This window comes from Calypte anna, chromosome 8 (assembly GCF_003957555.1).
Source record: "Calypte anna isolate BGI_N300 chromosome 8, bCalAnn1_v1.p, whole genome shotgun sequence".
NCBI lineage: Eukaryota > Metazoa > Chordata > Aves > Apodiformes > Trochilidae > Calypte > Calypte anna.
Window position 1 is genome coordinate 11,491,046 of NC_044254.1, and position 21,713 is coordinate 11,512,758.

The window sequence follows — 21,713 nt, forward strand, 5'->3', positions numbered from 1 at the left end:
TAACAGATACTAAAATATTAAATTCATACATTGGGCACACACCACATTTTCATTAAATCATGTATGCACATTAATACATGGTAAAAGCAGTTATCAACATTTTGTGCTTTTAATTTTTTTTTAATCTTTTGGCTGATGATGCTGAGATGTTAAGACAACTTAATATGTGCAGCTCAAATGACTTTGGGTGCTATGAAACAAGCACTATAAGTTCTATCTATGCACTTATTTTTTCTGGATTTAAAAAAAAAAAAAGGTCAAAATAAAATTAACTCCTATTGACTTAAATGCTTTAATATACTCCAAAATCCACAGTTCAAATTCTATCCTCCCTTATGTTAATGGAAGCCCTAGATAATTACTCTGAAGTCAGTATGTAGTCATAGGATAAAGATGAAAAGATCACAAGGGTGATTTTATTTCAGAGCTTACCTTGATACTTTTGTGACTGATTAACTCCAGTGTCACAGACAAAGAATCTAAGCACCTTTGATTTGTATGTTTATGTAAAATAATGGGAACTCCAGGATAATGAATGGACCCACAATAAAATTGCATCATGAAAGACTGGTTGGGAAGGGTACTCACATTTTAGAATACATGATGAATGAAAGAAGCTTCTGAAAAGACTGTTAAGAATATGCAAAACATTGTGCCAGAAGAATCTGAGGCTTTAATCACTACACAAATTAACTCTTTACAAGAAATACAAAACTAGTGCCAACTATATACAAAGACAACAATACAAAAAAAGTCCCAGAAAAATCTGGTCAAGAGTGCAATGGTCATTGGCATGCATATAGTACACGTTTGCCTCTGTGGCACACCTTCCTCTTCACTGCATGTCCTGTTTTGGAAAAATTAATGGTCTCTTCATCTATACACGTACAGCATGGACAGTGCTGTAACTCCATATACCTACTGGTATTAATCTTCCTCTCTGCACATGGTCCCATGCTGATTTGGAAGAATGGCCTTTAATAATTTAATATTTTGGCTCTTTTTAACCACTAGCAAATCCACCAATTTGTTAGATGTGTTTAGAATTCAGAATAGTATAAACCTGCTATTCCTATGTACCACTAAAAGAAGTATTCCACTGCAAGCCAAGCTTGAATTTATACCAGATGTGGTTTATAAGAAAAGGAAATCCTTTTCTCAAACAAGAGGGAAAATAAATTCCTCATTTGCCTTGTGAAAAAACAAACAAACAAAAAATTAATTTTTTTTTCCAAATTTCACAGATTTCATGTCTGAGTTCTCATTGCAGAAGTGTATTCTGGCTAGTCTGCAGCCTTCTTTTGCTAGGACTGCATGCAACTGCTTTCCTGAACAATCAAAAGCATAAACTCAGACACATAACAAGGTTTTACAGGGTCTTCTAATTATTTTCTCTACACTCACATATTAGAAAACAAATTCAATAATTTAACCAATCCTATTGCAGAACTTCTGCGCAACTGATAATAAGCGTACATTTTAAAAATGTTAATTTCCCTTTGCATGTTCATATTTTCAGGCAGATTTTTTTTCCTCCTAAAGAACGTCACAGATATTTGTATGAGCAACAGCCAAAACCATGCATTTGTCGAATTTCTATATAATAGCACCAAAACTTGGTTTTCAAGAAGAAAAAACCTTTCTGGTACTTTTAATTCAGGCTTGAAAGCCTTTTGGAAAGAAGTCTGCTCCCAGTCCTCACGGAGAACGACAAAAGCACCGATCCACCCAGTAATAGCTTAGGGGAAACAGGAGAAATTTGTACTCCCAAGCGAAAAAGCACCTGCCCTCCAGCTTCCCGGGCTGCGGGACAGCAGATGGAGTCCTACGAGGTCCCACCTAACGGGACCACCCCACAATAAATGAGCCTCCGGAGGAGCGCAAGCACTGCCCAGCAGTTAAACCACTGCCTGGTGGGGTAGGCAGCCCCGGCAGCAGGCCCAGTACTAGACCCAGGCCCAGCCTCAGCACCTCAGAAGGCGGCGTCACTTACCGAACCCCGACTCCGGGACGCTTCGGCCCTTGGCGAGCGGCAGCGCCCCGCCCCCCTCCGCCACGGCCATGCTGAACAACTGCGGCCTGCCCCTGCCGGGAGGACTACAACTCCCAGCAGCCCCCGCGGGCCGCAAAGTGCAGAGCGGGGGGCGGGGGACGCCCTGAGCGCAGAGTGCGGAGTCGGGGTGCGAGGTTTGGGCGACGCGACGCGGCGCGGTGCAGTGCGGGGTGAGGCGGACCGGCCGATCCACGTTTCCCTCCCGTGATAGGTGGCGGCGGCAGTGGGCCTGGCAGCTGTAAGGGCCTCCTCAGGCATGCTGTATCTGGTCGGTCTGGGCTTGGGAGATGCCAAGGACATCACGGTGAAGGGCCTGGAGGCGGTGAGGCGGTGCAGCAGGGTGTACCTGGAGGCCTACACGTCCCTGCTGACAGTAGGGAAGGAAGCGCTGGTAGGTCCGACCGCTGCGATCTCACGAGGCCCTCACGCCTTCCACACGGGAGTGATGAGGGGGCTGGTGGGGGGCCGGCAGCAGCGGGAGAAAGGAACACGTTCTCGGAGAAAACACTTCACACACTGTATTTTGTAGAAAAAGCATTTTACTACCTGATGAGAAGACTGGAACGAAAATAATTTTTCACTTCTGCACGTAATATTTGTATTTAGACACTAACTTTCATCTCAGATTCTTACGAAATGGCAGTCCTGAAATGTTGTGGAACCTAGTCAGAAAGGAAACGTCAGATCTGATTTTTAATTAAAAAAAAAATTGTACCACAAAAGTGCATGTTTTGGAACCTAGAACCTCAATAACATACTGAAGTGTTTCAGTGCCTGCTGCCTGTGGGCCAGGCTGGCTGACCATGTTCAGTCAGAGATAGGCTGTTGAACAGCATGGAGATGAACTTTTTGTTAGTAAACGCAGTTTAGTGAAGAAAAAAGTAGTAAAAATTATAACTGATGGGTTCACCGGTCATGGAAAGAAAGTTCAGAATGTTTGGGGCCGCCTCTGGCATACCTGCAGTATTTTGAAGTGAATACTTCATATTTTGAATACTCCTTTTTTTGTCTTGTTTTTTTCAATACACTGAATTTAAATTAATCCATTCAAAACAAAACTTTGTTGTTGTTGGATACCTGGAAAAAATTGCAAAATCCAAATAATTATTTAGATCTTTTACTTTGCAAAATCTGTTTTAAAAAAAGATGGATTTCTAGTCAGCTGCAAATAAAAAAAAAATGCTGAATATTTTTTGTGTAGTTATTTCAGAGGGTTATGTGTTTTGTTTTTTTAAGTCTTTCAGAAACTGTGGAAGTTCCCAAAGAGGAGATAATTACAGAAAAAAAGATCAATACAAATAAAGTAAAAGATGTTGTCTTACCTGAAACTGCCTAAGAGGGAATACAGGAATTAGTCACCAAGTGTTGGTAATTCAGCTAGTTTACATACAAATAACAGTGCCAAATGGTTTATTTTGTAATTGAAAGGAGGCTCTCCAGAAGCAACAGGTAGTGGAAAGCTCTCGAGATAAAGAACAGATCCTTTCCTGCAGGGATTTTCTAGAAATCACCATGTCAATCAGATCTCAAAATTAAAATTATATAATTTTCTTAGTTTATCCTGCTGGCCTAAAATGTATTTGAAAAGTTATTTGAGGTTGACCATCTAAATCAGCCTACCATTTGGCAAAAGAACTGTCTGGACTCTCAGAGGGAGTCTACATTTATTTTTTGTCAGGAGAGTGTTTTTTATATATTCTGTAGTTACTGTGCTTTGATTTGCCTTCTGGAGCAGTCTCAAAGCATGCAGATTCCATTAAATGAAAACAAACCAAAGGGTTTTCCACTGTTATTTGCAGGTAAAGATTAAGCTATCACTGAAGTCACAAGAGTAGTCTGTAGAAAATCTTTCTGGACCATTGTGCAGGTGTGATTGAGTTTTAGAGCACCTCATCAAGGGGCACAGTAGGCATAAAAACCAGAGAATCTCAATATGCTTGACTAATTTTTATCAACTAATGAGCTGCTTGATGGGAAGCTCAGATGTTCTTGCAAGGGGAGTCTGCTTGAAAGAATAAAGTTGGCCTTTTCATTGTCTGTTCCCTGTGTTCCTGAATGAGCACCCAGAGAAAGACGAATGCACTACCAAGTGTCCTATGTTGATGTTTATTATTAATTTCAATTTTAGGAGGAGTTTTATGGGAAAGAATTGACTTTGGCTGACCGAGAAATGGTGGAACAAGAAGCAGATAGCATTTTAGAAGAGGCTGATGTCTGTGATGTTGCATTTCTTGTTGTTGGTGATCCCTTTGGGTAAGACAAAACAAAGGTGTAATTATTTCTCTAGCTTGATCACTTTTTTAAATAGGAAGAAGCCATAGTCTGTAATTCTTTTTGAAGAAGCTGATTCTCAGACCAGAAGAACCTTTTATGTCTTTGTGTATTTTTTTATTACATTAAAAATATGCATGCAGTTGCCTACAAGTCATCTTGCTTTGGTATTTCCTTGCCAAATATCCCGTGCAGATAGGAATGTGGACCCTCCAGGATCTGTAAATCTTTCCTGCAGCAGTCACTCATTTCATTCTCCATTTTATAGAGAATATGTTGTTCCAGGTTTTATCTGCTAACAGAAGAAATCTAGGGTATCACATAATTAAGGCATGCACTATGTTTTGAGAGAGTATTCCTTTAGTTGCTGTTTGTTACAAACTGCAGCTTCTGTACTCAGTGTTTAAGAGTGAATACAGACTGTTGGTTGTACAGTGCTTCTGCTTTGACGTATGCTAATTTGTAAAATCACTTGGGTCATTACAAATGTCTTACCACTTTGGTTTATTAAGCCTTTTGTTTCCACCTTTTCTTCCTGCTGAAAAGTATAGTCTTTTTTCTGTCACCAGAAGGATCTCCGCCTGTCATTTCAGTCAGGCATGTAATGTCAAGCCATACAGAAGGGCTTTTAGTCTCCAGCTGGTGCTTCAAGTTTTACAGCATAGCACTAAGGGACATAAGGAAAATCAGATCACTGAGCACCCTATTTGTGAGTGAAAAAATAGTTTATGAAAAAGAGGAGCAGTGTGCATATCTGTTGAAAGCAGATAATTTATGTAAATACAGGTTGAAGGGAACTGGAAAGAGAATATTATATTAAATCAGTACTTACGGTCAGGTGATCCTGTATTTCAGAAATATTAATTATAGTTTCAATGCATGTTAACATTAAAATTAGGATTCATGTATAGTGAAGAGCTGTATTACCTGTACCTTTGTGCTCTGTTCCAGTGACTGATACAAGTACACAGGATGAAAATCAACAATTTACATGTATTAAAATGTAATTGCTGCTTCTAAGCAGCATCTTGATCTGCCTCAGTTATTAGTTTTTGTCCATGTACTTAAGTTCTAATTAACATACTACACCATTGTAGTAGAAAGCTACCCTTTTTTGAACAAGTTGTTTCTCTGTAAATGTTTATGTTCTTAGCTTTTAACGTAGCTGGAACAGCTCCTGTTCCCATACAGAGCCCTAAGGATTTAAAGATTCATAGTGTTACTAGGAAAGAGTATTGGATGTTTCTGTCCTAAGAGAAGCTATATGACAGGAGGATAGGAGCCATGTGACTGCAGCTGATCATAGAATTTCAAGTATTTTTGCAGATCAGAATAGTACCTGACAGGTACTTAGGAAATCTTCAGTGTTGGTAGTTCATAGTTTAAGTGATAAAGCAAGCTATGCGTGTGTTATTCTCACTGTTGTTCCCTGCAAGTTTCTATCTGCCTATGTGGTAACATCTATGGATGCGCTAGCAGGAGCCTGACAATTTTAGTAGTATACTGGAAAGCCCACATTAATTCAGCCTGATGCTAACATTCATATTATCACTGGCCATGAAACTTAAGATCTCTTATCAGTGACAGAAAATACTTATATATCTTGGTGCAGAGGTATAGTGCTTATGAGGGCACTTCTGCTTTTAGCTGCAGTCATTATAGACAGATCTGTTGGGAGAAAATACTGGCTGCAGCAAATTGCAGTGAGTAAAGTCAGCTGATGCCTTGGTCAGTATTAGCATAACCACAAATTCCTCCAGTGCACCTTGTCCTACGTATGTGAAGGGAGTAATACAAGGCTGTAAAACAAGTCCTCTCTTCTCTTTGAGCAGGGATTCTTATCAGCTTTGCTTAGAGACATCAGGAGCATAGTTTGATTACTAACCAAAGTATTGTTTTAGATCACTTTACTGCATTGTCCTGGAAGCATGTTTGCATCAGGGTCTCTGATTTCCTGAATTCGCATTTCTCTGGTTTTTTCTCCAGTGAAACTGATATTTTTTTTTTTTCTCAAACAGTTGATTCTTTTCAGCCTTGCCAACTGCTGCCACATATTTGTTCCACTCTGAAGCACCTGATCTGCTGATTGGTGCTGCTCAGACACACAGTATTAAAAATCAGGGCATTTTGGTTAAGATAACTGAACCAGGCCAGGGTGAAAGCAGTCTTCTATTTATTCATGTCAGTATATCCTATTTATTTCTTTGCTTCCTTCTTTGGAATGCCCACACAGAAAAATGTATTACATTTTGGGAATGAGATGGATAAGGTCATTGCTCAGGTTTGATAAATTTAGGTAACATTTAGGTTCTTTTCATATTTCACATGGAAAACGGAGTGCCTGTCATATATGTAAGAATACATCTAAGCAGGATACATGGGTAAGCATTGCTGCAATTGGAAAAAATGCTGTATCTATACATGCTTACCATCTCTTAAAAGGACTCAAATCCCAATGGCATTAACTCCAGTCATTCTTGCACCAGTGACAGCAAGGTGTTTATTGTGCATTAGACCTGGAGCCAGTTTTAGTTGAGTTCCAAGCTTAACTAGAATGCGCTTAATTATTTCAGGATAAACTTGATCAAACTTAGGCATTGTCAGTTTGGCTTACCTACTGCAAAGTTTGTTTTTGTCTAAGAATGTTTTTTCTTAGCACTGCATGCAGTATCTCAGTCCATTGAAAGTTCTTGTGTGAGTCTGTTGCTTTCCTAGCATGCACTGGTGCCGATGGGAGAAGGCCCGGCTGGACAGAGAGTAAGGAAATATCGGTGCTGTGCTGAAGTCTATGCCAAATAAAATTTACCTTCACAGTTCAACAGATGTACAGCAGATACCTTCAGAGAAAGGATAAATGGAACTTTCATTTTCAAGTAGTTGCCAAAGATACTTTAACAATTGTATTGGTGTTACAGTTTTAATGATGTCAGGAGGCTGAAGACAACTGTAAAAGATAGCTGTATTTTCAGCTAGAGAGCATGACATACAGAAACCTTATTGGAGTCTTTACTTTCCTCTAACAATTAGTCAAGTTAATTGTTGCCCTTCTGGCACGTTTGCATTGCTCTAGTTGTGAAAGGTTTCATTTTACTTTGTTGAAGTATGAATTTACTAACACCTGGTCTCTATCTCTTCAATCTTTAATTCTTTTTTCTTCTTAACACAGAGCCACAACACACAGTGATTTAGTTCTGCGTGCAGTAAAATTGGGGATTCCATACAAGGTCATTCATAATGCTTCAATAATGAATGCAGTGGGCTGCTGTGGTTTACAGGTAACATTTTTGTAAATATGCTATTCCACAACTTTTAAAATTAGAATTAGTGACTTCTACTATTGCTGTTGCATGTTGCAATCTAAAGTTTCAAGATCTATAGCAACTATATACTTCTGTTGTCAGAATTTATTAACAACACTTCCTTTTCAGCATGCTACATGTCAGCAAAAGCTGCTTTGGTGGGTGCATGTTTAAGTGAATAGTAACACTTCTATTCTTCTCTGCCTTCTGACTTCCTTCTGCCCCATGAGACTTTGATATTTAAGTTAGTTTACAGATAAACCTCGTCTTGGCTTCTTTCTACTTCTGATGGTCACCTGATAAGTTTATTCTTTAATTGTTATTATCCTGCTGAGATATTTGCTGGTCTTCTCATTAAAAGAATATGTGCACAAGCTATCTGCCCAACTCAGATCATAACTAATTCCAAAATCCTGTGTATGATGCATACTTCCTTTCTGAGGTTGACTTATCTTCACTTTCTGCTTATCTGCTGTGAGAGGAGGGATTTGCCAAGCCAAGGACTGAAAGAACAAATACTTTTTGCATGGCTAAAGTAGAAAAGGTCTAGCAGCCCCCAAGTAAATGCTTCATTACTCCCTTTAATACATGCATAGGTCCATTATTTACTTTTCCTGCATACATCAATGTGTGTGTCATAACTAGTCACATATAAATTAGTTGAAGCTTCCCCCTCTTGTTTTCATTCATTACTTTAACACTGAAGCTGCCCGCTCAAGTTTCAGAATAGTTCCCTGTGTATGGGGACCTCCAAACCAAGCTTCCACTTTTCAAACACTGAGAGCAAGCACAGGAATATAAGTTTACTACAGACAAGAACAGTAAGCAGTTACCACTGAAGGAGGAAGCATTCCTTCTTAGCTTAACATAAAAGAACACCATTAAAAAAAAATGTCAACAAACAACTGACACCTTAAAATTTACACTAACAAACTCCAATAGCCTTTTGTTGATGCTTACACATTACCTCTGGATTTGATCACATTTGAGCAGTTTAGCAATGCAAGAGTCCTGCGTGATCTGGCAGTTCAGCAACACTGGATTCACACCTCTTATGAGATGTGAATGCAGAAGGGAATGCAGCACAGGATTCACATTCTTTATAGTTCTTCCTGTGAGCACTTTCTTAGTGATACCTGCCTGTTGCTCTAACACTTGAACAAAATTATCTTTTAGGAAGGAAATAGGCTTCTTGTCAAAAATCTACATGTACAGCAGATAGATGGCAGCTGTTGCATGAATGCACTTACTTGGGCAGGTAACACAGGAGCTGAGGTTGGGGCTCACCCTTTTGCCTTCAGTGTGGTGCAAAGTTTGCTTCTGCTGTCAAGCTGTTGACAAGCAGTTTCTACTACCTACTATCTTTTTATTGTTTTACCTTCATTAGGAAGGAAGATGCACAGCTTGTATTTCCAGAGAGAACAGGCAATGATATTCTCTGAATGCCAGCAAGGCATGGGAAGGGAGAGTATAGAACTTCTAGTTCAATTGAAAAAAAAGAGCAAAAAAATAATTTGCAATATATTGCAAACATATGAGGAATATATATGCAAACATATGTCCATGAGGTATTTCACATATGGAGCGTTTTAGTTTACTGTTTCCTTATCCCACGTTGAAGGGAACAGACTCTGAAGGAAATGTGATGTTATTCACTCTGGCATTAGTCTCCTTTTCCATTCTGGCTTGGGAGGGGCTGCCTTCTCGTAAGTCAACAATCCTGTTGATCTATTAAGCATTTTAGGAAATAGTGATTTTATTGTATTACCAGACAGACAGTAACAAGCTGTGTGTTTAAGTCATCATTGCATAAACAGCAAGTGAGGGGTATGTTTCCAAAAAGCATCCTGTGATTTAATTAGAATTGTGATGGAAGTTTACATTTTCTTTCAGCAGTCTATGTTCATGGATGTTTCCTACCTTCAATTTGGTTTTGGAGTCACTGTGTTTTAAATTGCAAAGCTGCTGTCAAGTATAGCAGGAATTCCTCTTTTGCTTCACCACAGAGAAGGCTTGGCTTTTTTTTCTTGTTTTAATCTGATTCTGATACAAAACCTCTTTCTTTCTCACTACAGAAAAACAGGAAACACCTTTATACCCTGTTCTGAAAGCCATGTGCGTAATGAGCTGTAACTGCTGATTAGGCCCTCTGTAAAATGCAGTTACAGCCCAGTCTGTTGACAAAAGAATGTCTCTTGTCATCAGATCCATGTTTCTGTGCAGCCAACTGCATTCTAGTAGTTGTGCAGTTTTCCTATACAGTAGTGAGTTACTGACTTGTAAGGAAGGTTGAAAATGAAAGCTCTTACAGACTGATACAAATGAAAGCAGGGGATACTGTAACAGTGAATATTAGTCAGATATTAGTCTGACTGGCCATAAAGCTTTATGACTTACTGTGGCTCCTTCTTTTACCCTGTTCCTGCTGTGCTTCATTGTGTCAGATTTTTAAAAATTTTTTTCTTTTTTCTTTCTTTTTTTTTTTTTTTTTTTGTTGAAGAGCTGCTGAAAATATGCTGAAGAGCATATTTTCCCTAAAAATAAAATAAAATTAAAATACAGCCTGGGGGGAGAAGCCAGGGAGAGTGCCTGTGTGTGTGTGCCTCTTAGCACGTTCTCTGCAGGTTTGCCTCTCTTGTCAGGAATCTGACCTGTAGGTATGTAATCACTCTGACTCCTGTTGGAGTGGGTAACAACCACCAGTGCTTCTATATGTGGTTTGGTATCTACGCACACTGCCATGGAAATCAGGAGGGGGACAGAAGCCCCCAGGGGGTGGCAAAAATTCTCAGAGAGCACTTCTAGTAGGTGCTAACTTGTGAGGCAGTTCAGCTTTCCTCAGCAGCAGCTGCACTGTAGTTCCATAGCTTTGGAACAAAAAGGCAGAATAAAATAATGGAATAAAATTGGAATAAAAAGGCAGAAAATTCAGTATCTCTAATTTGTACTTTTTTCCTTCCTACCTAATCTGCCTGACATCTGGCTTAGTTTGGGATGGTCACTGGCCAGAGTAGAGCTCTCCAGACAGAATTCTTTCTGACTCAGTTCTGGTAATATATCTCTGGGACAGACAGCAGTATGGAGGGTCAAACACATGAGGACAACTCTGCATCATATTGACCTGTGATGCATGTGAATGACTGATGCAACTTGAAGTGGCTTGAGATAGTATAATTACTATACCAAAAAAAAAAAAAAAAAGGATTGAGGACTAAAGTGCAAAGCTGGAGGCAAGCCATGGGATGAGATAAAGCACTAAAATGAGCCACATATTTCTGGGAGAGTGGTCTTGCTAGCACTTTATATTTTGGTAGGGTAGCTAGGTTAAAAAAACGTCATAGCAAAGACCTGCCTTTCTTTTGAGACACACCCACTTTCCACCTGAGTAACTTTAGAACAAACATCTGCATGTCCCCTTGTTTCTTTCAGTGACACAGTTTTTTGTTTGCAGTCCAGTTAATTCTTGTAAGACAGACGGTCTAAAATAATTGTCTTTTCACTACTGATCTGATCATTGAAATACAAAAGCAGTGCTTACTATGTTATTTTTTAATCTTTACTGAACAGGTAGGTACATTTTTCAGTTTGAAGTAGGGAAATATTACTTATAATAATTTTATAATATTATTTCTAATAAGGAAGCTGAAGGATAACTGTGCTCACTGTCAAATAGAAAACCTGTGGTAGCTGCAGGAGCATAAGCTCTGAGTCCCACCCTCTTCTGTGTCCAGTCTTCAAAAATAGTCTTTGCTCTAATAGGTGGGGCTCTACTCGAAGTCTTTTTTATTCGGTGACATTTAAAACAAACTTTTCCATCATTCATTGGTTTTCTCACTTAGCAGCTTCTGAGTGTTTTAGAGGTTGGCATTTGTTTCTAAAACCAGTTAAAGATTAAATTGGTACTGGTCACACTATTTTACTACTTAAAATTACTGGTTGAATTAGTGCCATTTATCACCAGAAAACATAACCCAGAAACATCCATTTAATCAAAATAGGTTCTCTTTTCCATTTAGATGGAAATTCAGTTCAGATTAGTAACCCCAAGTGACCAGAGTGGAAATGAATCATTGTTTGATAATGTTCAGAAGAGTCTTAAGAGTTTATTAAAAATAAGGTGACATTACCATGAAGAGAAAATCCTGTCCTGTTCAAATTTTCTTGGAGTTTCTGAATCTTTTGATAACTGAATTCTGTCCTGCTTATGGAGTGGGTTGTAGCAAAAAAAAAAAAAAACGTGTTCTTAGGTTCAGTTTCTTTTATGTGATTTGTCTCAGCTGCCTCCTGAAGACTGCAATCATGTGGAGTGGGTTTCCCTCAGTCAAACATCCATTTCTTCCCAGTTCCTTTCTCTCTGGCAGCTACTAGGGGGACAGGAAGTTTTGGGGGCCAGCTGAGCCAATCCGTTGGCTTGCAGTACAAGAAGGAGTCATAACCGTGTGGAGGGCAAAAACTTTCAATTTCATGTGAAGGTTCCCATGAGAGGCATTCAAAGTTACTAAAGGTCTGTGGTACTAAATAAGCTAGTGTAAAGAGCTAGAGCTAGGCTTGTGGTTGTTTCTTACGACCAATTACAAGCAAAAATGAAGCTTGACTGATTCTTGCTACCTCTTTGTTGATGTTTGTCCTACTTCTTAAGCTGTTTTCTGGCAACAATATTTAATACAAAGAAGAGTAGGAGTTCTATTTAATTATATTTAATTAATTAGAAATCTCATTCACTTTGGCGGGTTGTTCAGTGGTTACAGAGGACAGGGGGAAAATATGACTTGATATGGTCCTTTTTTTGAGGGTGAATGTTGCATCATGTCAAAACTCTTATGACAAGGATAAATAAAGTGTGTCTAAGCTTTTCCAGTTATGTTCATCGGGATTTGTCAAGAAGCTGCCATGGATCATGCAGGGTGCCCTGTGGTCTCTGTTCCATTGAGGAATAGCTTATGGAGAAAAAGCCTTTTGGTGTCTGTCAGTGGGATGTGATCAGGCTGTGCAGTATCTTCATTTACAGAACACACCAGTCCTGTGAGAACTATCTGTGTTGTTAACCTGTGACCATCTGAACATGGAACATAGTTGAGTAACATTTCAGTCCTACAGGTTTTGGAGGTATGTGTGTACAGGAGCAAAGTCTGAAAAATGTGATGTTAAGATTCATTATTACCATCTTCCCCTGACATGTATCCAGTTATGAAGCTGTTTGAAATTTTAGGAGAGGAGATAGGCTCAAAAGAGAAAAATTGCTTTGTCACCATTGCAGCTGATACAGCAGTAATTCTGGGCAAGATGATGTAAAAATAAATGTCTGTATTTTGAAATGTTTACTTCTTGGTTTCTCTGCAGCTGTTGCCCTACTGACCTTTTAATGTTATCTTAAATCTTCTCTCCTGCTTGCTTTAGTACATTTTGGAGGGAATGGAGATCTTCCTTTTTTAATTTCCCTGTTTAGTCTCAACTTCCTTCTTTCTATGCCCTGTATTTTAGTGGTTATTAGCCACAGCAGTATTTTAAGTGAGGACTGTTCCTCTGGACGGCTTCAGGTGTCTGATGTTGTTCAGTCTGGCCATTAATGAAGCTGCTCATTAGTTTCATTGAAGTTAAACTTGTATGCATGCTTCCTAAGCTGAGTTCATGGTAAAGCCCTTCTCACATAGTTTATTTTGGCCTCTCAATTAGCAGTCAATTCTGTTAATATAAACAAGTTAAATAAGAAATATAATTAATGGAAATGTCAAAAATACTAACTGAAAACAGACATCACAGTACAAGAAGTTGTCAGGCATTCTTTTCTATTAAAATAGGAGTTATAGCTTGTTTTGAAGTGATGGAAGGGTGAGTTGATGAACAGCTTTCTGCAGTATTTTGTGAGAGGCAGAAAACTTCAGCAGACAGAGCATTGCCTCGGAGTAGAGTTCTGGCTTCCTTTCCTGCCTTCAGCTATTGCATTGGAAAATGTAAGCGCACAAAGCTTTGCTTAAGCCAATTATTGCTTGGGTTAGGGGGAGAGGTATTTCCAAAGACTGAGGTCTTTCAAAATGACCTTTGAAATCTTTCTGTGAAGGTTTTGAGCATTAGGAAGAAGGTAGGAACATCAGTTTGCAAGTTGAGAGCTCAACATGTCTTTACAATCATTTCACTGAGCCCCTTTGAAATTTTGTCACTTTTGTACCTGAGCAGAATACAGGCATTCTTAACAAAATGATGATTAGTGCAAGTGTGATGTCTGAGATATTTTAGCTTGTTCAAAACAGATATTACCCCCTCCTAAACTCCAGGTGCTTAATGTAGAGTACAGCACACAGAAGACCCCTGTGAAATTTTATTTGTGGTTGTCTCTCTTCAAAGCTGTACAGCATAATTCTTTCAGTGACAATATACAGTCTTCCTTCTCTTAGTAAACTTCTTAACAATCCCAAGCATGACACTTTTTCCCTAGTCAAGTTGTAATACACCTTGGTTAACAAATGTGTCAGTTTTATTCCAATGTAGGGTACTACTCTGTCTTGTCAGGTTTGTAAAAAGAATCCTTTTAACTTCAGTGGGCTCTGCATCTAGTGGACCTGTTGTCCTCTGTAACTGCTGAATCCTTAGGACAGTAGTGGACTTTTTGGTATTTATTGCTTTCTTGGCAGCAAGGCTTTTGTCAAAATTCAGATAGTTCATGCTAGATTCCAAGAGATAGGTATTAGAACCCAACACAGGAAACTACTGGAACAAATCTAATCTACATGAAGTACAGGGATAGAGTTTAAAAGGTAATTCTGAGTTATGTGTTGCTTGAATGCAGGCTTGCTCTGGTGGGAAAGTGGTTCATATGTTGGCATAAATGTCACATTTCTGCAGAGATTGAATGATGTATGAGAAAGAAATATTTTTTGTCTGTAGAAGTGCTTGTAAGGTAATTGTTTACTAATAGTCAAGCACAATAGGGGTATCCACTTACTGCTTCAGTTTCACAGCATTCTTAGATTGTTGGTGTACAAAGTTTCAAAAATAGTATTTTTCCCTATTTAATTTAAAGTTAATATATGTATACACAATTTATACATCTATCCTTTAGAAGTTTAGTTAGTAGAGGGGCTTAAGTTGAAAACACATTTCTAGGATGTTAATTAAATACACACCATTCCATCTTCTTTGGTGTAGAGGTTACTTCTCGGCTGTCTGGGTACTGAGAAAACAAATTATTTTTCTGAGACTGAAAGTCTTGTTTTCTATGATACCAATACCCCAGGAAGATATTCTGAAATTATTTCTGCTGAATAGACAGGACATTTCTGACAAAAATGTTTTTTTTTCTTTTTTAACATTCAGAGTTCAGTTTTAATGCAAAACCTGGTAAACAAAGGACAGATTCAGAGAATCTGTCTGGCAGTGCTTGCACAAAGAGAAGCTCGCTTAACGTCTTGTTGGCAAAGATGATGCAGAATCTTTGTGAGGATCAATGGAAAAGAGAAAAAGAACAATTAGAATAAGTGCTGTAGGGTATGAAGCTGAATGCTCAAATAGTTTTTAATATGTGGCAGAGTGGTTTGGAAGATTTGATGGCCAACCAAATACTTATCAGATAGTAACTTTTTGCCTATTTCTGCACATATTTTTCTTTGCTAAAATATAGAAGTGGAAATTCTCTCCTTTGGGTTATCAGAATACCAAAGAGACTGGGATGAGATCTGAGGTTAGTTGAGGCCTCTTTCTGTACTGAAGGAGGGCTCCTGCTTTTTTGGAAATGACTGCAGTGGCTTTCAGGTGGCAGATGCTACATTGGTACTGGACATATCAGCAGCTGTTCATGACTGAAGGTATACTATCAATAAGGTTGAAGGTTCATTTGCTCCCAGATGCTCAAAGAGAGAAGGGGAGAAATAGAACCTTTTTCTAATAGTTTTACTTCAGATTTGGTACAAAATGGGAAGAGTTACAGCTAGCCACATAGCTGCATTCTTTTCTTTTTCTAGAAGCCAGTCCTGAAATAGTCAAATTACATCAGGAGAGCAATTCCTTTGGTTCAACCTATATTTAGTTTACTGGAAGGTTTCGTTTACCCTTAGGTTGTGAAATGTATACTGTGTGTTCTTGAGCTAGAATGAAATACTTAAAAGTGGAAATGTTTCAGTAGTATTCCAGGAACCTTTGAATAAACACTGATCCTATCAGCATGAATGGTTAATATTTGAGCTTTTGGACCCTTAAAACCAAACATGTCCCTGCTTTGATTCAAATTCTGCTCTGCCAGCATAAAGGAATTAAAACCACAACATAATGCCACAGTAAAATAAGTATGTATATGGGAATCCCCAGATTGCACAGAGCTGCCAGAGCTACTTGTACACAGGGTCCTCTTCTGGGCCAGTTCCTCCTGTAGTGGGCATGGAAAAGCAACTTTGCAACTTTGCCTTCCAGGTTTATGGAGAAAGTGGGGAGGTTAGTTCATATAACTGTTGTTTCTCTGGTGGGCTTGAGCAGAGAGAATATTGGCAAACTGTAAAATCCATTTAGGTTGGCCATGTTCCAGAGCTGAATTTAGCACAATGGATGAATGATTTTGCCCTTTTTCAAGCTGGTTACAGAAAGTTTGAAGCCAAATGCTGCCTTAGGTTACATATGGCTTTTGCAGCACTGGAAATGTTTGGCAAGACTATTGCTTCAAGTGTGTTCACTGACAACAGGGACTTACAGTAATAAAATGTATTAAGACTGAGAATAAAATCAGTGAGTATGTTCTATGTAGAATCTGCTAGCAATATTTTCTTACCATATGTGCATTAAAATGCTGTACCAGCCTGCTTCCTGCCTTCTGATTTTGTATCCACTGTCTCTTTAGACTGTAAATTCTTTTGCATGGTAGAGCTTTCATCCGAAGCAAATTACTTTTTAAATGCAAATAATACTATATCAGTACAGTCAAAATGTTTCAGATATTATGGCTATAATGCCTAGCCTTAGCCAAAACAAGAAATTATAAGTACTAATTTTTGTGCTAGTCTCACGAAGTTTTCTCTGTAAAAGTACTTCAGAATTAACTACCAAAGAATAGAAGGTAGATTGAAACTTACTTAATATACATTGAAAAGGGGACTGCAGAGATAGGTAAAAACTTTACAGGCAGTTCATTAGTTGTTCTTTAACATGCTTTACTGTTTGGAGAGTAAATGAACAGCACATCTCTATTTTGAAGAAAAAACAGTCTGCTAATTACAGATTATTAAAAAGAAGGCAGAGAATGCAAAGGAATGCACTAGAACTTGTCAAGAGATACAGAGAAGCATAGGGCAACTTTTTAAAAAGGAAGCATTATTTTTACTGCAGTACTTAGCTGTGTATTTGTGAAAGAGCAGGCTCAAGCATCTTACAGGAGGGGACACTTCCTGCACTATGAAACTTCTTTATTAACTAGGCTCAGGACTTTTCAGTGTTGCCAATTCTTCATGATTTTCATAGCTACTTTTTGTGTGCTCTACTGATTGTTTTCTTCAGTGTGTATGTTATTGCATTTTTTTTGTTTTGCAGTTGTACAATTTTGGAGAGACAGTTTCTGTAGTTTTCTGGACAGATACATGGAAACCAGAGAGCTTTTTTGACAAGATCACGAAGAACAGGCAGAATGGAATGCACACACTGTGCTTGCTTGGTAAGCAGCAGCTGTCCCAGTTCCTTAGCCACCATCTTCCATGGCATCCAGAGACAACAGTGATAGACAGGAGATAAAGTCTGTCATTGAACAACTATTCTTAACTAATATGTGTCTTTGAAAACATACCAAAAAAGGGAATGTTCAGCCATTGTTCATGCTACAGCACCTAGGAATGTCTTAATTCCTCTTCAGAAAATCCATCAGAAATGATGCCTTCGGAGAAGTTAAATATGAGCAGGAGGCACCTATTTTCTTGAAAGATCAGTGTGATTTTAAGCTGGATCAAGCTTAGGATCTCAGTCAGATTGCAGTGAGTAGCAGCTGTATTTTATTTACTTAATTAGGTTAGAGCTCAACACATTTGACTTTCTGGGTGCTAAATTTAACCACATTTCTGTTCTGTAAGGCAATATTGCCATTCCTCTGTTTCTACATTATTTAATCTGAGGATGTTTTGGGAACTTCTGTAGGTACGAGAGGCTACAGTGCTGTAAAAAAATCCCTGCCTATCATGGAGCTGAAACACGATATTGCTCTTCCCTGTCCACTGTCCCCAGGGTCCCAGGGTGCTGCCCCATCTTTGTTCCACCAAGCAATCCTTGGCCGAAAGCCATTTTCTGAATAACTCTACAAATCTAGGTAACTCCTTGAAGTTGTGGAACTGCCTGCATATGAACTATTAAGGCACTTGTATATTTGTATGTATAGTTACATACCTTTCTGTATCATCTTTGAGACACAGCTGGTATCTGGCAGTGCTAAGTAAATTAATACTTTAAGTAAAAGCAATGTCTGTGGTAAGTAGAGGAATCCTGAGCAGGAAACAATTCCAATGTGTTAGCATCAATGCACATCTAACTGTCCAGGGCCTTGAAAGTTGTTGCTTTTCAAAAGAGCTAAAAATCAGAATTGCTTTAAAGAAGTGTTTCACAAGTGTTTTAAGCAAGAATTATTACAGCCATATGTTAAAACAAAGGTTTTTTAAATATTTTGTATAATAATTTTTATGTGCTACCTTTTAAGTTTTTTTATATATAATAGTGAGAGTAAAACCAAAAAATTGAATTTTAAATCTCATTTTTCAGGATGGTTGTGGTATCTGCATCTAATTGTAGCTCACAGCTGAAAAATAGGAGTTTTCTAATTGTTCCCTTAATACTACTTGGTGATTCTGGTCTACTTATTGATCATGTATCCAGCTAGACTAGGTTACCAGATAAGCAAATGTGCCATAACAAGGTTGGTACTGATAAATTTCAGAATTCAAAGTGACTTCACATACATATAAGCAGTTTGGTAAATTGTGCACTAATAATCTTGCAGCTCTGCATTTTAAACCCCTTTCTTCAGAGTCACTTTGGGTTAGGAGTTGATTGTGTAAATTAAGCAAATATATTTTTTTAAGATCAAGAGTAGAAGTATATCCAGCTTTCATATTTTGGGGACATTTGAATACAGATAGCATTTGATTGCATCTTGGAGAGATTTCAGTCAATTGAGTTGCATAAAATTGCAGGGGTGCAGAGTCTTACCTTTCTCTATTTAACTTTTGTCCAAATCCTTTTTTTACTGTAACAAGATTTTTCTAAATTTTGATTGGAAGGAAGTGCTAATGCAAGTCAGGTTCCTGCACAGCAGTGATGTAATCATTGTCAGTCAGTCTTATGTTTTACCTTTTGAGACCGCAATGTATTTGTAATTTAAGGGTTGTTCCAGTACCCTCCTGGTGTGTTTAAACAGGGTGGTGTTTAGCTATCCTATGGTAAATGTGCCTGCAATCTCTACTGCAGTATCTTTATCTTTAATCTATGTTGCCCTGAAATCTGTGAAATGTGCTTTATCTTTGGGTAAAATCCCATGCATAAAATCACAATATTTTGTGATGAGTCAACATATGAAACAATAGAATATTATTCCTGCTCCATTTGCCTGGATTAGGTAGAATATTGTTATAAAGTTTATAGAATCTACTAATTAAATTAAACTTTACCTACATATAAAACTAAGTAGGAAGTTTGTAGGAAACCTGCTTTTTAATTTCTTTTTTGTTCTGCAGATATTAAGGTGAAGGAGCAGTCTCTGGAGAATCTAATGAAGTGAGTCACCATTTTGAAAATATATAGAAACATACAGTATATTTACAAAGGATATTTTTGTACAAGGAATGGAGGTTCTTTGTCCCTAGCCTAATATTGAACTTACCTGCCTTCTCTTGTACTTCTCAGTAGCCATGATCTTTTGTTTCTTACAAGGAGTGGAGCATTTTTGTTCATTACTATAGGACCTGGCTTAATTTACAGTAAGTGAAGTTGCAGCAGAGCATAATCTTTTTTTTTTTTAACTGTTTCTCTGAGGAGCATTAAGTCAGAAGGAGGTAAGCTTTCCCCTTGGCAAATGAAATGTTATTTGACTACTGTTCTGTCCAGTTCTGAAATAGATTAATAACTGAAACAGTTTAATTCATTCTTCCTTACACTAGCTAGAAACAGTGTGAAGTACTGAATACATACCACTCTTTTAAAACAGCTAAATAAGCAATGTATAGAAAATGCTCGAGTTCATTTAACTGTATTTTAAAAAGCCCTTGCCACATCTTAATCATCTCTTTGCAATCTGTGTGTTTTGACAGTGGTGAATATAGGCATGCTGTAACTGGTCTAAATCAACATTTGTGAAGTCTCTCAGTATCACTGAGGTTTGTTTATTCTGGAGTTTCAAAATAAAATCTGTTTGACTGAATCCACAGTTGGCAAAGAAAGCAGCATTTCATTTAAGAATATGTTTCTAGTCTGTAATCATCTGTCTGCAGGGCATTTGACAGAAAAGCAGTAGTTTGTCCTTGAATTTAAGTCTAATGCAAGAATAACTATAAAACCTTCATATTGATTCCAGCAGCTGAATTTGCTTTTAGGACTCAAATGATCTGCCAGCTGGAGACCTTGCTATTTCACAGGTGCTGAGAGAACATAAGAGACTTCTGTCTTTCTTGAATATTCCCCTCATGTCTAAGAAGGTCCAGCCTGGGAGCCTGGGCTTGCTTAAGTTCCATTTGCTGGTCTAGAGGTTTCCTGAAATAAACTCTAAGAACACTAGGGATAATTAAATGGGTTATATGTGAAAGTTCTCTACTTTCCCCACAGAGGAAGAAAGATTTATGAGCCACCACGTTATATGAGTGTGAATCAAGCTGCAGAACAGCTCCTTGGCATTATTCAAAACAGGAGGCTTCAAGGAGAGGAACCAGGTACTATTACTGCAGTCGTTCTATCTGTGACTACCTCTCTCACACCACACTCCCTTTCTCTTCATCTTTGCATCCTCTTGATCTGCAGTGGAACTGAGCTGCCTGAAATCCTAGCCATGAGATGGATTTGGCAGTCTGAACATAGTCCAGTGAGCACAGATGACTAAGTGCTAGTGGCTCCTGGAGGTTTAGTTAAATCCTCAGCTTGGTAACCCTGTGCTGTTTCTATCCTTTAATTTTGAGTGCTTTGATGTGTTAGACTTGCAGGAGGCAGAAGGATTCTAAGAAGTTGAAGTTGAGCTTCAAAAATCTCTGCTACATTAGACTGGTCACACTTTGCTCTACCTGAATAGGAGCATGCATCTAGGTTAACTCAGTAATTCAGAACTCTGATTTTGACCCTGAATTTATAACACTAGTCAAGAGCACACTGTGAAAGACATCTCCTGAGACCAAGGATGAAAACACATCAACTATAGAGATAGCTCAAAATAACACAACAGAAAAATTCTTTTACTAGATAATCATCTATATTCTTCCTTTTAAAACCCTTAAATACTGTTAAAATAAAAAACCCTTTCATTTTATGCATATGTAGAATGAACTAGAAGTAGCAGCTTCCTCAAAGTGAAGACAATTCCCGAATGCACTTTGTATTTTATTTCTTCTGCCTCCCTGTTCTTGTTTTTAAACACCCCTAAGATACATTTTTATTTTTTTGGAAGAACAAGCTTTCTAGGCCACTCCAATGATTTATTTAGAAACTTAAGAATTGCAGAGGCTTACAAAAGCAGTGTTAAGGTTTAGACATTTTGAGTACTTTTATGATAGGACTATTAGTCAATAAATTAAGCATTTAATCTTCTTTCTTACAGAAATTACTGAAAACACAGTTTGTGTTGCCCTTGCACGTGTGGGTGCTCTGGATCAGAAGATTGCTTCAGGCACACTCTATCAGATGTCTACAGTGGAGTTAGGTGGTCCACTACATTCCTTGATTGTAACAGGCACTATGCATCCTCTGGAATTAGAAATGCTTAAGCTTTTTTCTGTAGATAGTTCCAGTTTTGAAAATAATGCATGTCAAAGGACCACTTAAATAAAAATGGGGATTTAAATTTTTCTTCTGTCTTAACAGCATAAAATTATTTCTGTGACTATTTAGAGCTTGCCTAAGTGCAGTTAGATTGTATATTGTATCAAAAGACAACACTG

The 21,713-nt window shown here is 38.1% G+C and overlaps 1 protein-coding gene and 1 pseudogene across 1 annotated transcript; one reads left to right on the forward strand and one right to left on the reverse strand.

Moving 5' to 3' along the window:
- Positions 1-2,063, reverse strand: part of LOC103525981 — a 62,497-nt pseudogene extending 60,434 nt beyond the window's left edge.
- On the forward strand, positions 2,031-21,626 carry DPH5 (diphthamide biosynthesis 5). Its single transcript, XM_008490890.2, has 7 exons — positions 2,031-2,444; positions 4,182-4,306; positions 7,491-7,599; positions 17,131-17,251; positions 19,311-19,350; positions 20,395-20,498; positions 21,374-21,626. The coding sequence occupies exons 1-7, from the start codon at positions 2,310-2,312 to the stop codon at positions 21,595-21,597; spliced, it is 858 nt and encodes a 285-aa protein (XP_008489112.1). The 5' UTR covers positions 2,031-2,309; the 3' UTR covers positions 21,598-21,626.
- The last annotated feature ends 87 nt before the right edge of the window (positions 21,627-21,713 follow it).

Excerpts from the sequence above, each read along its gene's own strand:
- DPH5 (XM_008490890.2), top strand. The coding sequence starts at position 2,310 with ATGCTGTATCTGGTCGGTCTGGGCTTGGGAGATGCCAAGGACATCACG. Across the intron at positions 7,600-17,130 it reads TGGGCTGCTGTGGTTTACAG|TTGTACAATTTTGGAGAGAC; the intron begins GTAACATTTTTG and ends TTTGTTTTGCAG. Across the intron at positions 20,499-21,373 it reads GCTTCAAGGAGAGGAACCAG|AAATTACTGAAAACACAGTT; the intron begins GTACTATTACTG and ends TCTTTCTTACAG.